The sequence below is a fragment of the Trichosurus vulpecula genome, chromosome 7, assembly GCF_011100635.1.
Source record: "Trichosurus vulpecula isolate mTriVul1 chromosome 7, mTriVul1.pri, whole genome shotgun sequence".
NCBI classification, from domain to species: Eukaryota; Metazoa; Chordata; class Mammalia; order Diprotodontia; family Phalangeridae; genus Trichosurus; species Trichosurus vulpecula.
The window spans coordinates 222,138,886-222,156,659 of NC_050579.1; the positions used below are offsets into that span (position 1 = coordinate 222,138,886).

Sequence of the window (17,774 nt, forward strand, 5' to 3'; positions counted from 1 at the left end):
ATTGACACAAATTCAATTTCATAGGTATCTCTGAGACTTGATAGGATGGGACCTATGACTAGAATATGACTTTGAAAGGATATGCATTATTCAGAAGGAACAGAATAGATAAAGGGAAGGGGGTGGTGAAGGAAGGTTGTATATTAAGAAGATAACATGTGAAGAAATTCAAGATCCATAGAGGGGGTTCAGTCTGGTGAGTTTTCTAGATCTATCAGAGGAGTTTTTGTAGGGAAACTTACGGTACTGCTTGCTACGTCTGTGCCATCTGCACTCACCTGTGATTTAAAAAAAAACACAACCAAAACACTTTTAAAAATCAGTGATGAATGAACACATAGATGATATCTTTATAAAATGTGTAGAATGAAGCTGAGGGGGAAAGTTAACATGTTGGGTCACAGAATCAGGATCCAAAAGGAGCTGAATAGTTGGACCAAATCTAGTAAGATGAAATGTACTAGGAATGAATGTAAAGTCCTACAGCTGACTTTCTCCTCCAAATCAAATTCACAAGTAAAAGAGGGTCAAAGCATGGCTAGATAGATGTTTGTGTGAGAATGATTTGGAAGTTACAATTGACCGCAAGTTTAGTTGTGAGATGTGGCAGCCAAAAAAAGTTTATGATAGCAGACTTCCTTGAGATACATAGTGTTAAGAACCAGGATGGTTATAGTTCACCGTACTATGCCCTGTTCAGACCACATCTGAGGGAGCTGTACTAGGTGACCTTTGAGATACTTGCCAACTCAGAGATTCCGGGAAAACCTTTCGGATTGACTGAAATTGCACTAATAAGATGTTAAGTAACTCTGAGTAATATTTTAGTAGCCACATATTTAGGTTATAGAGCTTAGAGTCCAAGTGAGGAAACTGAGGCTCAGAGAAATTAAAGTAAATTTCTCATTTAAAATGCTTGCCTTTCTTAACTCATGTGGGGATCGAATGGAAATAATGAACTTGAAAGCATTTTGAAAATTGTGAATACTATGCAAATACTATTCAATAAACCTTTTATTAGTTTTGTGAGCTCATTGTTTTGGGCACACCATTTGTGTTGTTTCTTGCTTCCATAAACAGTCCAAGAAGTTTTCCCTGATTCACTTGAGGCCTTCCTTTCAGTAATTCATGGGTGCCAATGCAACACTCAGATTGTCCCTCTGCTATCTGTCTTTTTAAATACACGTCCAAGAAAATTTGAATTGGAGGCTTTCTTTTCTCGGAATAACTTCCCTTGTAGCAAGCAAAGACATTTAAAATCATTTCATTGAAGATTTTTTTCTTTAAAAATTCAATATTAACAGCTAAATATTTGAACGATTTAAGTTGGGAAGTTTTTGAGAGTCTATTCATTTTGGGTCCCTGTTTAAGGTTCTTATTGCTGCTGTTTTTCCTCCTCCTTCTTTGTCCCTTCCCAATATTCAAACTCCATCCCTTAAATAACAACGTGCAGGGGGAATCCTGAAAAAAAAAATCACAAAAGGAACATTCTGAGGTGGACAGATGGAATGGAGGAAGGATAGGCAACCATATTCCTCCTTGGAGATCAGGCTTTTTTATATACTACTTGGCAGAGCTCGGCCTTCTTTAATCTGTTCACTCCCTGAGTCCACGAACAGAACCCAGTGACCATGTGGATGGAAGGTTGAGAAATGAAGTAAAGGTGCTAATTAGGCAAGGTCGAATGAACATAGCAGTGACAGGCAAAGAAGCATGCTGTGTGTACCTACAGAAAAGTGTTACATACATATCAATATATACATATATATTTATATATATATATGTGTATATATATATGTATATATATGTGTATATATATGTATATATATATATGTATATATATATATATATATGTATATGTATATGTATATATCATATAGCTGTCCCAATGGAGAACATCAACTTCCTTTATCAGTCATTTTCTGACAGGTCCAGGGAGAAGCCAGTACCAAATAGGAATTTTCCAGGAAAGCAGAGCAAATTTACAATGCACATCTATCATTGAGATCTCTGAATTGATGACTTCAGTAAGGAGCTGGAGTTAGGCCATTTTTGCTGTTTTCTCCTTACTGCTTATTCTATTCATGCACGCATTTGCTCCAAGGAGATACTCTGATTATGGGATTTAGGGCTGGAAGTGATTCCTGATCTGAGATACTCATACCCCTGCAGGATATGAGAAGCTTGTCAAGGAGGTACAGGGAATATTTGGTGGATATTATCTTATTGAACTACTTCAAAACTAGCAATATTCATGAAAAAAATTGTGGGTCAGAGAGGGGATGATGAAGAGGTAGGGGTAGAGAAGGAGAGTGAGAGAGAGAGCGAGTAAGAAAGAGTGAGAGTGAGTGAGAGAACATTGAGTGCAATTGAAAAAACTTACACGGCAAAAGAAATAAGTCCTGACCAAAACCAAATAAATGAGATTTGACTCTAAACTGAGTTCCAGCCAGCAAAGTTACAAAATGTTTGGTGTACTTTTGAAGAAGTATCTCCTATTCTTACTAAATATGTGCAAGGTTTTAATGAAATTTATAGCTATCTCCATAAATCAAGATTCTCAGTCTTATTGCTAATCAAATCAAAGCAAGAAACAAATATATGCAGGTATCTCCTTCAAAAAGGATACTGCACATAAAACTGTTGGATGACAAACAGCAGAACCAGGGAGTCTTAGTCATTTATTTGATTAGGTTCTGATAAGTATTGAAAAATTTTATGATATTAAAATGTTTTTATGTGCCAAATGTCTTTATGTAAAAAATAATCTACTTTATATGCACATATATGGTAAATGCTCGATTTTATTTCATTTATACTTATATTAATAAGAGATATAGGGAGGTTTCATGAAAATCAAGGAGTACAGAGACTAAAAAAAAATTGAGAACCCCTGCTCTAGTCTCACCCCCCTCATTTAAAAATTATTTATTTTAATTTGTGGAATAAAATAAGCATTTCCGTAACATAGTACAATAAAAAGATAATTGCACATGAAACCACAAATTTCACTATGTATAACTTGCTATTCTTTTTAAATATACAACAAAGTTATCATGTAAATTTCCTTCCCCCTTTTTTCTTTCCCTCCCACCTCGTTAGACACAAATATAAATATATATGTACATGTAAAATTATTCTATACATACTTCTATTTATCAATTCTTTCTCTGGATGTGAATATAGTCCCACCCCCTCATTTTACAGAGGAGGAGACTATGTCTTAGGTACTTAACCTTCCTCACTCACACAACATAAGCATCATAGTAGGGATTTAAACTGTAAGTCAGTGCTTTTTCCTAATATACTTATACATACATACACACACACATATATAGAAACATGCATATACGTATCTCTCTATGATAAATGTATGTATAAAGACACACATTTTTCTAACCAATCTTTTATCTCCTTCATTTGTGTCTCTTCTTCCAAGACACTTGCTGTCTACAGTCATTCCCCCAAAGTACTATCTTATGTTCCCTTTCCTTCTTTGACCTTTCATTCTATTCTACTGCTCTCTCTATACATACTTTGTTATTGGGTAATCTTACTGATTCCCATGACTTCAGCCATCAGCTTTTTGTAAATAACAATTAAATCTAAATCTGTCTCTTATTTCTTTTCTGAGATCCTTTAGCTGCTTCTGCTGTTTTCTACTGTTCAAGTAGATGTGTGGCTTTACCTGGGTTCCCTCAGGGTTGTGGCCATGGTGGACTGGCCAGGGTCTATAGCTGAGAATCCTCCATGCTGCTGGTCCATGGGTACAGTACTGGAGTGGAAAGTCATAAATAGTAAGATTACAGTTCATGAGAGGCCAGATTTTAAGAGGCAGGCTGTCTGGAACCAGATGGTCATTTATAGGAATAGAGCTCAAAAAATAGAAAGCAGGTTGCTAACTAAAACAGATAACATATCTGGAAGTAGAAGAATTGGTTGGCAATAAAGTAAACATAACTGCCCACTTTTGAGGGTATGTGATAGTCTAACTCTGCCCTACTTATTCCTCTTTAGGGTTACCATCACTCATCTAGGCTCACATTTCCAGGAGATTGAGATGTTAGGACCTACTTGGAGTTTTGTACATATGGCAATGTACTCATGTACTCATGCTTTTGCTACTGACTGTGTCCTCTATTTCTGGAATGTTCTTTCTCCTCCCTTCTGCCTCTTAGAATCCCTGACTTCCTTTGAACCTCAGCTCAAACACCACTTTCAGTGGTAGGCCTCTTTTGGTGTTCCATAGCTGCTAAAACCTCTCCTCTAATGCTACCTTCCACCCACTCTCTATATATCTTGCATGTGCCTATTTATATACATGCTTTCTCACCCATTATAATGTCAACTCTTTGTGGGGAAGGACTGTTTTTACCTGTCTTTATATCTCTAACACTTAGCATAGTTCCTAGCACATAGTAAGCATCAAATAAAAGCTTGTTAATTGATTAATGCAGAAAGATCCCCAATACGATTTTCACTGCTGTAGAAGTGAATGTGGAGGGAAATGATTAATTGCAATTCCATGAGGGTGGTTGGATTAGGGAGTAAGTAGAGGAATCAGGAAATAGGCAGATTGTTGGTATATAGAAAAAGATGGTAAAATCTTTTTCACCCTTGCTACAGAAGATAGTAGAGCAGCAGTAAGAGGGTCAGCGATCATGGTAACCTATGTGTTACCTGGATTGAGCATATTTAGTGAGTGTCTGGAGGGAGCAGGAGGGAGAAGTTTTCATGGACATTCTTCCTTGGTATTATTCACTATGGTGTATTAATAGGTATTTATCTCAATTTAATTCAGTTCAATAAGCATTTCTTAAGCACCAGTCACTGAGAATACAAAGACAAAGATGAATGAGTTCCTATCCTCAATGAGCTTATATTCTACTCAGATCAACTTTGTGACCTAGTTTGGTCTAGTTCTCCCATATAGGATGTACCAGTGTAGAGCAAGCAGTCTTGAAAAATGTAAGATCATATTATATCTACCATATTATATAATAATATAGCTTAACTTGTCTCCACTTCTCATTCCCAAAGAAGAGTGTGTGGAAGAGTCACTGACAACCTTTTGGTATCTTTGGTACTGTGTTGGATTCCTTTGTCCTTCACCTGTTTTATTCAATCAGTTATAAAATATGTTTTTAATTCTAATTCTGACATATGTCTTGTCATCTTTAGTCCCACTTGTGCCACCCTTATATAGATTCTTATTATCATCTTTGTAAATAAGTGTGAACAGCCTTTTATTAGGTTTTCTCACCTCTGCTCTTTCTAACCATCCTTCACATGGAAGAGTTATATCACTTCTCCGCTTAAAAACCTTCAAAAACCTCTCCACTGCTTTATGGAATAAATTTCAAATTGCTTAGCATAGCTTTTCCCAATGTAACTCAACCTTGCCTTTTACTATTTCAATTGACACATAGCCACTTCATATATCACATACGCATGGAACATTTTCTTGGCCCTTGACTTTGCTTTTGCTGTTCCCCATCTCTGGAATGCACTCCTTCTCTTTGTGTCTCCTGAAATCCTACCAATTCTTTAAAGTCTTTCACATCTCAAATGTAACCTCCCTCATTTTCTCTGATTTCCCATAAGTATCTAATCTTTTCTGCTCCAAACCCTTTTCTCTTTACTTTCTATCTTCCGTCTCCCCTCCCCTCCCCTCCTGTCCTCTTCTCTCATCTTGTCTTGTTCTCTCTGTCTCTGTCTCTCTCTCTCCCTCCCTCCCTCCTTCCCTCCCTCTCCCCCGTATACATCTAGTTCAAGCTCTCATCACCTCTTGCTTAGACCCTTGTAGTAGCCTTCTCATTGGTTTCCTTGCATCATATCTCTTCCCTCTCCATAATGCCAAAGCGATGATCCTAAAATAGAAGTCTATGACACTCTCCTGCTCACTAACTTCCAGTGGTTCCCTGTTACTTTGAGGATTACATACAAATTCCTCTGATATTTTAAACTCTTTACAATCTAGCTCTAATCTACACTTCCAGCCTTATTACATACTGCTCCCCTTCACACTCTACAGTCTGGCCCAGTTGGTCTTGTTGCTGTTCCTCAAACATGACGCTCTACTTCCTGTCTCGTACTTTTGTAGAAGCGGTCTTCAATGCCCAAAATACATTCACTCCTCACTTCCAGCTCTTCAGATGGCTCCCTAGGCTTTATCCGCTGTTGTTGACAAGGTGTATGTAGTCTGCCTTAGTAGAGAGAGAGATTGCACACCAGGAGTTCTCCAAGACTCTAATGGATCTGTGATCGCCATACTGTGGGTATTCTGTCCTATGATGAAGAGCTTGTGTGGAGCTCTTGCCAATACACTTCCATACATTCCCCATATGGAGGACAACCAAAATCTGGGGATTTTCCTCACAATTTCTTCATATTATGTGGCTATCAATGGAGCGCACAAGCTGTCAATCAGTTATCCTTGCTCTGGCTAGATCACAAATCCATTTTTTTCTGGTTGTGCATTTCTCTAATAGTATTGTTTACATTATTTTTTCCCTTATATTTTCTCTTTTGTAATGTGCTACACCCTATGTATTCTCTGTCACCCAAATAAGTGATCCTTTAACTGACTCTTTGGAGATGCGTTATTTCATGTCTCTCAATCAGACAGCAGTTTGGAAAGAATGCTAGTGTTAAAAAGAGGAGCTTTCCTGCAGACTATTGTCTGATGTCATAAAAGGCTTCTCTGAAGTCCATAAGAGGAAGAAAAGGGAACAAGCATTTATTAAGCACCTAATATGTGACAGGCACTGTGCTAAGTGCTTTACAAATATTATCTCATTTAATCCTCACAATAACTAGGAAGCAGATGCTATTATTATCCTCATCTAACAGATGAGAAACCTCAGAGAGGTTAAGTGACTTGCCCAGGGTCACAGAGTTAGTGCCTGAGGCTGGATTTTAATTTAGGTCTTCCTGACTCCAGGTCCAGTGCCCTATCCACTGTGCTACCTAACTGCTTCTATAAGCCTTTGACATCTCTCATTCCTTACTTCTGGACTATATTTTCCAACCTATTTTTCATGATCTTTATCTATGCCTGTCTTTCCATTGAAGTGACTATCAATGGTGATTTATTTTGGAAGGTCTTATCGGATTCTCTGTGGAGTTTTTCTAACTCTGTATAGTCTGTGATAGATGTTGATGCATAAGGTACAATTATTTTCATTGTGATCTTTTTTGCAAATACTTATCATGAACACTGAACACTAGATGAACAAATGCCCCATGAAATCATATTTCTTGTTGCTTTTGGATGCAGGATAAAACCAGCTCCTCCAGTTCCTTTATTTGTCTCTCCAAGGAGAACCTATGAGCAATTCTTCCATTTAGTTTCTACTTCTTTCTATGTTCTGGATTAGTTCAAAGTGAAAATGTCAAGATTGATATAACTTAGCAATTAAATGTTAATGATTAATATAATTCAGTTCCTCAAGTAGTATGTGCATTTATTGGTCTCTCAATAGGGAGTTCTTATTTAGAGGGATAACAGCTAAGTTGATATTTATAGACAGTTCAGAAGCTTGGATTCTTATTATCCTCTACCTAATTTTCCACCACTCTGCCACCACTGATATAGGAATGGAACAAAACCCACTCAGGACTTCGGGTCATTTTGTATTTTTCTTTATTTTGGGGGCTATCATGCACAAAAATTTCATCACTTAACTATCAATCCTTTTCGTGATGAGTAAGCATCACTGTGCTTAGCTAGACAGTTGCAAATTCCTCTTTCCACCTTGAAATTACCCTCCATTTACTTTGAATATATTCATATTTAGTTTTAGTAATACATATTATTTCCTTTGAAAGGATATAAGTTCTTTGAGGGTAGGGGCTATTTTTTGTCTTTGTATTCCCAGCACAGTGCCTTACTGATTATAGGCATTTAATAAGTGCTTTTTAATGGATTAAGTGATGTGCCCAGGGTCACACAGCTAGTAAGTGTCTGAGGCTGGATTCGAACTCAGGTCTTCCTGATTCCAGGGTTGGTGCTCTATCCAGTGTGCCACCTAGCTGCCCCTCTTGATGGATTAATTGACTCTTTCTTGGAAGACAGACATAGTCTCTTGATCAGTCCATTTTTAAAAATATTCCATCATGGCAGAACCAGCTAGAATTTGTGCTTTGGGGACATAACTTCTAGAATCCAGGGTCCCTGTTATGACATGATAAGGCATCTTAGTAGGATTTTGTGGAAGAAAAACAAAAATTTTCTTTAACTTTTCTAAATTCTGAAGTTCTGTATTAAAGTGAGTAGTAAGAAAATTTTAAATTAGGTAATACTGAATTGCATTTTTCTATATGTTAAAGTGAACATGCATTACCTTCATGTACAGAAGAAAGGAATATATATCCCTTCAAGGAATTTTGCTTAGATCTGGGGCAGGATCATTCACTATTGTATGGTGAGAAAGATATGTAAACTTTTGAGTCTGACACTTCATACTTAGAGTTGACAGGGGTCTAATCTATCCCCCTCATTTTATAGAAGAAACATTTCAGGTCCAGAAATGTTAGGTAAATTTCCCAGGATCACAAAGAGTCAGTAACAGAGCTTGGCTTAGAACTCAGTCAATCTTTCTGACTCTTTCCCATTGCAGCAAGTTTCTTTGGAAGGTGTTCCTTATTAAGAGATACATAGAGAAATGACCCGACAGTAGGTTGGGGTGATCACACTGCTGCTGAAATAATTCCTGGCATGTATATACTTAAAAAACATATAAGTGGAAGGCTTCACTCCATAAAGATGGGTATGGATTCTCTCCTACAGAACACACTGAAAAAAGAAATAAAACAGGCTTGTTTTTATGGGTTTATGACAGTCCATCCTCCAGTCTCTGGATTGGATAATTAGATTTTCTAAGGTCTGGATATTTGACAAACACTAAGAGTTCTTTCTTATCTCTGTTATTGTTTCTCATTTTCTTTTATAGAATGCCTGTGGTCAAAGCCAATTTCCTGGCACCTTTAGAAAGACTAGGGTGCTAATGCTGGTCAAATTCCAATTTAGGCAGTTCTATTGTACTTATCCCAAATTCCCCACAGGGGTTTCAATTAGAGAAGTTATTGTTCACTTCCTCTTCTAAAAGTATTGCATGATGTAATGATCTCAACATAGAAAGATCCCTACTGTTTTTTATATAATGTGACTGAATTGGCTCTTAGTTCAACGCTTTTAGCCATTTTTGAGACCAGCCAGCCATGGCTTACTTATTTTTGCTGCACTGACCCAGCTTCAGTCTAGACATTGCAGACTTATGCCATGACTAGAGTTGCAAAATATAAAAAAAGTTTGGGGGCACAGTTAGCTTCACTGGCCTCATCTATATTCACTCTTCTTTTCCTCTCATAGGAAGAGATGGATCCTCTAGAATTTAAGGTCTCTGCTAAATTGAAATCTATGATCCTTTGACCTCTGATAAAAGACTGATACATAAGATATGTAGGAAATTAACACAAATTATTTAGAAAAATCTGTGAAGTATGGGGAAATTGTCTTTATTTTCCTCTTGTCTTCTATAAATGCTTCCATTCAACCCCTCCCACTCTCTTCCACCCTGCCAACCCTAGATACTCTATGTTCCCAAACTCTTTTTTTGGCCCATTCCCCACTTTTTGTAGTAAATGTTTATTGATATTTTAAAATTTTACATCATAATAATATCTGGATATCTCCTCCCCACACTCCCTCCCATTCCGCTCTCATAAATCTCTCCCTTGTCTTAAATAAAAATAGGTAAGCAAAATCACTTGACAGTGATCACGTCTGACAATCTGTACAATATCTTGTACCCAGTAATGTTCCCCATCACACTAACCAATGCAGAGAGGTGCATTCCATTCTTTTTCTCCAGGCCCCAGATTGGTCATCTTGGTTACTCAGATCTTGTTTGGCTTCCTTTTCATGTTCTTTCCCCTTATTTTGTTATAGGCACTGTGCTTAGCATAGTAGGTGCTTAATAAATGTTTACTGATTATGTTGTTCTCTTGTTTCCGCTTGCTTTTACTCTGCCAATTCAAATAATTTTCCATGTTTCATGGAATTCCTCATAATTGCCATTTCTCACTATGCAATAGTATTTTGTTCCAATTCCAGAATGGATTCAGTCATTCCTTCATCTAAGGGGAGGTAATATTGTTCTAGATTGTTTTTCTTTTTGGCAACCACAGAAGGTATTTTATTATATTTGGAACTTTTTTGTCTTTGTCCTCCTTGGATTCTTTCCTTAGTAGTGAGATCATTTGGAAAAATGCCATGAACATGTTAGTTACATTTCTTGTATCATTTCAGCCAGTCAGTCAACTAGCATTTATTAAGTTCCTACTTTATGCTAGGCATTGAACTAAGCTGGGGATTCAAAGAATGGCAAAACCAAAACAAAACAAAACAGGCCTGCTCTCAAGGAGTTCATAGTCTAATGGGGGAAATAACATGAAGACAACTACATACAAACAAGATAAATACAAGGTAATCTCAGAGAAAAAGTACTAAGATTAAGGAGAAATGGAAAGGGCTCCTTGTAGAGGACAGGATTTTAAATCAGACTTGAAGCCAGGGAAGCTATGAGGATGGTCAGGTGGTTTGCTATAATAATTGGGCCAATTCACAGATCCATCAACCACATTAGAATGCCTGTCTTCCCCCAGCCCTTTCAGTTTTTTTTTTTTACTACTTCTGTCTTTTTTTTTTCTTTGCAAGTGTGATGCATGTGAAGCAAAACCTCGGTGTTGTTTTAATTTATGTTTTCTTACTTTTCTTTATTTGCAGCATTTTTTTTATATGGCTGTTGATATTTTGCAGTTGTTTTGAAAACTATTCATATCTTTTAGCCATTTTATCTATAATAGGGAACAGTTATTGGTTCTCTTACAAATTTGTTTCAATTTCCTATATATTTTATATTACAGACTTTTATCAGAGATCAAAAGACCGTAGGTTTCAGTTTAGAAGAGACCTTAGATTCTAGAGCAGTGGTATCAAACTCAAATAGAATGGGCCCACTAATCCATACATAGTTGTATGTATGCAAGGCTGCATATTGACTTACTTTTAAAATTTAATGTTATGTATGTTTTATTGCATTTTTACTTATTTTGTAAATATTTCCCAATTATATTTTAATCTGATTCCACTAGATGGGAGTGTTTTGGTGACACCTGTGGTCTAGAAGGTAGTCCAACAACCTCATTTTACACATGAAGAAGAAACTGAATCATAAAGAGGTTATCTGCCTACTTCACAGGGTTATTCTAAGATTCAAATGAAATCTTGTTCTTGAAAACATTTTGCAAAGTGTCAAGTGCTACATAGATGTAAGATATTGTTGCTCCTGCTACTAAACTATACCTGGGAAGTTGTATGTAAAGAAGTTATGATGAACCCTTTTGTAAAGTTTTTTTAAACTACTCACAATTTATATCCACTAGGCTTAGATTTTGATATATTAAATTAGATTCTCTCTAAAAATGTGAGTTGCTCAGGGCCGCAAAGGTAGTAAGTGGCATAGCTGGAATTTGAACTAAGTTTCTGTAATGTTTATTTCAACACTTCAAGTTCAGTTCTCTTTTTATTGTATCACAAAAATTTTCCACTTGACAATTTCTCTTTTTGTGCTAGCTGCATTGATTTTGTTTGTATAAAAGCTTTTTTCATTTTGCCTAATGGAGATTATCTATTAAGTAACCGTTTGGTAATCTGATTGTTACAACACTAAATTTGTAAGTTAATTTAAATATTATCATCATTTTTATTATATTGGTATGGATCAACCATCAGCAAAAAATATCTCTTCGATAATTAAATGACTTCCTTTTGTCTACAAAGGGTGTTTAGTAATTATATTTATGTATGTATGTAAAAGTGGCCATCTCATGGAAAATGCATGAGAATTGGCCAGGGTCCTGACCACTTTTAGTGACATATGAATTCTGGAAAGGGTTAGCCTCCTTTTCCTTTAGCTCTCTGGCTCTTTATGTCCCCATCCCACATTCCTGGGAAAAATTACTTAAAACAGGTTTGTCTCATGTCTAGGTCTCTTTTCAAAAGAGAGACAATGTGGATCAGGTATAGGTCAGAGAGAGAGGTGGTTTGATGGTATGTGCTCTGTGTGTATAAATGGTACCATTTGAGCTTACTTTTGGTGTTCTAGCCCTAGAGGACATCTCTGAGAACACTGGGAAGAGGCCTCACTAGAGTATTTTTTTAAGGAGGATCAACCACTCAAGCTAAAGGAAAGAGGAAGCTCCAACAGTAGAATTCCTGGCATTTGAAGGTTTGGGGTTTTGGAGGTAGTTTTGTGAAGACCCCTGTATCCAGTACTGTGATAGTAAATGTTGTTAAAAACCTGGGGGGAAAAAAGAGTACTCACAATATACTTTTAAATTTTATCTGCATATTAAGCATTTTCTCCCTTACTTTCTTAAGTCTAGATAATCAATAAAACAATAAATAAAGCTCAGATTTGTAGCATTTCTTAATTTCCAAAGTGTAAATGCTCACACTGAAAATTTAATAATTGTCGCTCCTGCCTTTATTTACAATTAGTAAAATAGATGATTGCTTCCCCCCTCCCCTGCCCCAGGCATTATGATCAGCCCCAGAGAAATGACATGGTATATTGACAAGAGAATTGGCCATTGAGTCAGGAGGACCTGAATTCAGATTTCCCTTCTGATGTACACTGGTTATATGACCTTAGGAAAATCACTTAACTTCTCAGAGCCCCAGGCACCTGTAACTATAAGTTACAAAGAAGGTGACACTTTGTATTAGCAGAAGAAATTCCTCACCTAGAGCTCCCTTCACTGATGAAATCACAGGCTCAGTCTAAGAAGTGATGGGATGTAGCCAGACATTCTTCCTTGGTCTTCCAGGTTATCAATATTATGCATTTTAGAGATGTTATAAATGAATAAAGATTATAATAGTTTTACTCAGCCTGCTTTAGAGTTGTCTCTTTTAAAGCCTTGCACCAGTCTGGAGGCATAGAATGTGTGATTTTAAATGCTCTGTACTATTGACTCTTTTTGTTGCTATGATGTGTTCTAAATAAGCATCTTGGAAACTTTGTGTGTGTGTGTATATGTGTATATACATACATGCAAAAATGTACATATACATGTTCAAAAGTCTCTTAGTGATTTCCTTCTGAGAAGTCTTTTTTGGCTCTTGTGTTTTGTTTTGTTTTCTTTCCTTCTCTTATCTGTATATCATTGACATGATTAGGTCTGCTGTGGCTGGCACCCCTGGGTCTAGTGGTAGTAATTCTGTAACCATCTGGTTGTATGTGATTAATGTTCATGTAAAAGCATAATGGGAATTCCATTGTTCACCCAGTTGTGACAACAGTTTATTTTCTTTTTCATTTAGTTAAAAAAGAGGGCTGGCAATAAATAGTTGTTTTGGAAAAGAATTACTTTTTTGCTACTAATTCTCCCATCTATATCTATCTACAAATATACTCAGTCAAATTACTCTGTTTACAAAAATAGTTCATGCAACAATAAGAAATGTAATCTCACAGATAAAATGTGTCCTTAAGTAAGGGCAGGTATGAAGTCATTTTAAGGAAGGAGAAAAAGGCTCTCAAAGAAATCCAATACCCTTTTAAGAGTCCCTAAGAATGTCACCCCTTTCCAGTGATTCAACAAACAACAGAACCTTAGGGAGCTCAAGATGATTTTTAGAAAAGCAGAAAAAATAAATTAGATTGGTAATAGCATACTGTGACTAATTTACAGTTCTTTGTGGGCTGTGACCACATGATACAGAAAATCAATATAATCTATTTAAAATGATGGAAAATGCATAAAATAAAATTTATTATATTTACGTAAGTGACAGTTCCTATGAAATGAAATAGGCAGAAAACTACTTTGTAGGAGAAAAAACCGCCAGAGATAAACCTTAAATTCCATGTAATGCAATATATTGTACATAATTTAAAATTATGAATTTGGCCTTATTTCTTCACATATGTGCATATGGGATTGGATAGACTGGTTGGTATCCAGTTTTCCTATTCCTGCTGAGTTTCTGTCACCTGTGTTTTGGGTAGGTGGTTCTGGGCAGAGCTCTCAGAGCCCATTGTTTGCTGCTTGAGCAACCATCTCTACTTGGTGGGCAGCGTAATGTTTTTGCTCAGATTGGAGCCTGCCTACCTGATTCCTCGATGCTAATTGCTTCCTAAAAATTGATGACCCTGCAAGGTTTCTTTGCATGACTTCAAGTTTTTCCAGTCTTGCATTCTAACTCTCTGCTTCACTAAAGTGGGGATCTGGATTCAGGGCTGAAGACTCTCCCCCTCCCACTGACCATTGTTTCATTTATAGTCCTGCTGGGGATCGAAGATTGTAGTCATTGTCCGTGTCATGGTGGTTTGCACCAGTAAATATAATATAACCTGGTCAGTAAATTTTGTTCTGCAAAACAAGAAGGAATAAGTAACATCATATGTCATTTTCCTGTGTACAAGGACTGACTCTGAAGACTTGCACATAATAGATGAAGACACTACCAACCTTTCATCTAAAAGGCTCTTGTAAAAGCATCACATTTCCCATTTCACTGTGTAATGATCAGCAGCTCAGAAATGGCTCTATTTCCTGTCAATGCCTGCATCATTCTCATTTGCATTATTGGATTTGGCTACTTTGCTGAAAGTGTAAAGTATTTCAAGGACTCCAAACTTGGTTCAGACATTTGTTTATGGGAGCTGCCTTGGCAAAGGACTTAAGAAAATGGCCTTTTGTGCTCTCTCTGTCTTGAGAAGGGCTGTTCTGAGAAACGGCCCATCCTCCCTCCTTGCTGTGCCTTCCAGACACTTTTTCTGATAACCTGCTATGGAGAAAATTCAAGGGAAAAAAAGGGGGTGATTAGAGGAAGCCTTTTAAGAAAGGCTTCCATTGGTTTGGCTTCACTGATCATGAAGGATCCTACGTTTGTGTTTTGTTTTTTAAACTTAGAGACAGTTGCATTAATGAATTAACCAGCAACCTAGTACCGGAAAATGTTTCCTTTGTCCTGGTGGGGGAGCCAGATACTACAGATTTGTAATCAGGAAGGCTGTTGATCCTGGCTTCATTGTTGGGCCAGTCATTTGCGAGCTAGTCGCTTGACCACAGGCCACACACACACTTCTTCCGTGTGAATCTCTCATGTATTTTTACTGTCAGGATTATCGTTATCATCTGAGAGCTACCTGAGCGGGGAAATGGTGAGCCCTGTATTTGCTTTGATTGTATTTATCTCCCCTAGCCAAGGGAGGATGATGCAGAGTACCAGAGCTGCCTCGGTGTGCTGAAATCGAAGGACATCTGTGTGTGAGTGTAGTTGCTAATGCTCTCTGTGTCATTCTCCTCAGAGCTCTGGGAACGCTTCCTATCGCTGCTCTATGTCTTCCTCTGCGGATTTTTCTGATGAAGATGATTTCAGCCAGAAATCAGGCTCTGCATCTCCAGCTCCAGGGGACACATTACCCTGGAATCTCCCTAAGCACGAGAGATCCAAAAGAAAGATTCAAGGAGGTTCTGTGCTGGACCCTGCGGAGAGAGCTGTGCTGAGGATAGCAGGTAAGGGAAGCCGGGAGAAAGAAGGGGGAGGGGTGCAGGGGGAGGGGCGGTGAGTGTCATGGAGATTCATCAATTCGTTTTCTCCAAGGGAGGTCAAATGATCGAGAGAATGCACATTGCAGAGATTTTGTGCCAAAAATGGGGGAGGGTGCCAGCGGTGAAATGATTTTGTTTACCTTCTTTATCGAGGGAACGGTCTTCCATGCCTTGAGTAGTGACTAAGCTATTTGGTTCTGTTTTCTGGTTGGATGAATCAATGCATCTTAAATGAAAGGAAATATCGACAGGCATCTGCATTAAACTTTCATATCCAAATGCATTAGACAGTGCGACAATTTAAAAGTATTAACTCGGGTGGTTTCTCAGTGTGTGTTTGCTAGCTATGTAACTCAGAGAAAGAGAGCATCCCAAATTGGTATTTGCATCTAGATAGAGGTCTATGTACAGGTCTGGGTTTGTATATTTGCCTGAATGAAAGATTCAGGGTCATCCGAACCATTTCACTTTACCTTTTCGGAAGCACTTCTGGCAGAACCTGTGTCTCTAGTAGCTTTTGAACATTATACACTGCTCAGGGCTCAACAGTCCAGAGGCCCTGATTAATTAATATAAGGGAGGGACTGCTGGCCCTCAGTCGCACTTGTTTTCCCTTGCCTGGGTGGTAAAAGCTGAAGCAGGAGAGAGATCTTGTTTTGCCCAGCTGAAAGCTGATAAGAGTGTGTAAATTAATACTATAACACAATGATGAGTGTGTCACTGGGTGTTGCTAGTTGAGGTTATTGTTCCCTCACTTTATTTCCAAAGCATCATGCTAATAATGTATTGGGGGTTGGCTTGTGTGTGCCCTTCGTGGCTCTTTCCCTAAGAGGCCTTTTGAGTTGGTGTTGCAGCATTCAGTTTTTACCTCTTTTTTTGCCCCTCCTCTTCCCCTTTCCCAGCCCCCAACTCCAACTCTTGTGACCCCTCCCACACCCTCTTTTAAAAGAGGCTCTTGCCTTTTCACTACAATGCAAAGTTGGTACTTTGCTTTCTTGCAGGGGGGCCTACAGGGGACTAACCAAGATGCCTGTATCTAGGATCCAGGCCAGTGCTGTAGCAGACAGGGAATGAAGCAGAGTCTCCCCCTTAAGTCCCCCTATGAGCATTTTCATGATTACAGGAAAAGCAAACAATCCAGAGCCAGTAGCTTCCTAGTCCAGGTTTCTGGGGCAACAGCTTTTGGCTTGTATTATGAGATGCTGGCCTGTCTCCCTTGACTGAGAGGAAAGGGGAAGAGGGCTGGGAAAGGGGAAAAGGATCAAGGGTGTTTTGAAAGAAAATGAGAGATCGAAGGAAAGGCTGAGAGAACCAAAAAAAAGAAAGGATCTGTACAAGTCTGCTAAATGTGTTTAGCCACCTAGCAATGTCATTTCCTTGTTAAAAAAGAATCCTGCTGTATGAGGTAGTGGGGAGGAGGGAATTGTTCCTGGGACCAGATGTAAATAGCACAGTAGGAAGAAAAAGAAGGAAAAAAAGACTATGTTGATGAAAAGAAGCCCTTGGAGCCTGTACATGTTAGACAAGGGTCTGGAGAACACAGATGTATGTGGCATTTACTGTGAGTGTTTATCAGCGGGATATGGTATTGACCTAAGTGTTTAGGCATGATGGTGGTGATATACATTCTGCTTTTGGTGGTTACAGAACTGGCGTCATAGGAGTGTGGTGCAGGTGACGAGTGTGGGTGAGAGAAAAAAGAGATTACTGTAGACATTGAATACAAAATAAGTGAGAAGTATCGCATAGTAGGCAATAAGGGATGAATCTGATCAATGAATCAAACAAGCATTTATTCAGCACCTACTATATGCCAGGCATTGTCCTAGAGGATGAAGATACAAAGACAAAAATGAAAAACTCCCTGCCGTCGAGGAGCTTACATTCTATCAGGAGCATGAGCATGTATACAAATAAGTACAAAATGAGGTAATTTTGGTATCGGGAAGGCACTAGGCAGGAGTTCTGGTCTCCTGATTCTGGATAGGCCTGGACTGGATTAGTGAGGGAAACCAGGAAAGGTCTTACACCACCTTAAAAGAAGCTAGGGAATTCTAAAATGTGGGGGGAAGGAAAGGATGCATTTTAACATTAAGCCCACATAGTAGGCGCTTAATATATGTTTATTGATTGATTCTAGGCATGGG

At 38.0% G+C, this 17,774-nt stretch overlaps 1 protein-coding gene across 1 annotated transcript in view; it reads left to right on the forward strand.

Moving 5' to 3' along the window:
- The window catches only part of DST (dystonin), a 611,236-nt gene that overhangs the window by 150,002 nt on the left and 443,460 nt on the right, over nucleotides 1-17,774 (forward strand). The window contains exon 4 of the mRNA XM_036768011.1: nucleotides 15,384-15,591. Coding sequence (XP_036623906.1) covers nucleotides 15,384-15,591 — 208 coding nt within the window. The remainder of the gene's footprint in view (nucleotides 1-15,383; nucleotides 15,592-17,774) is intronic.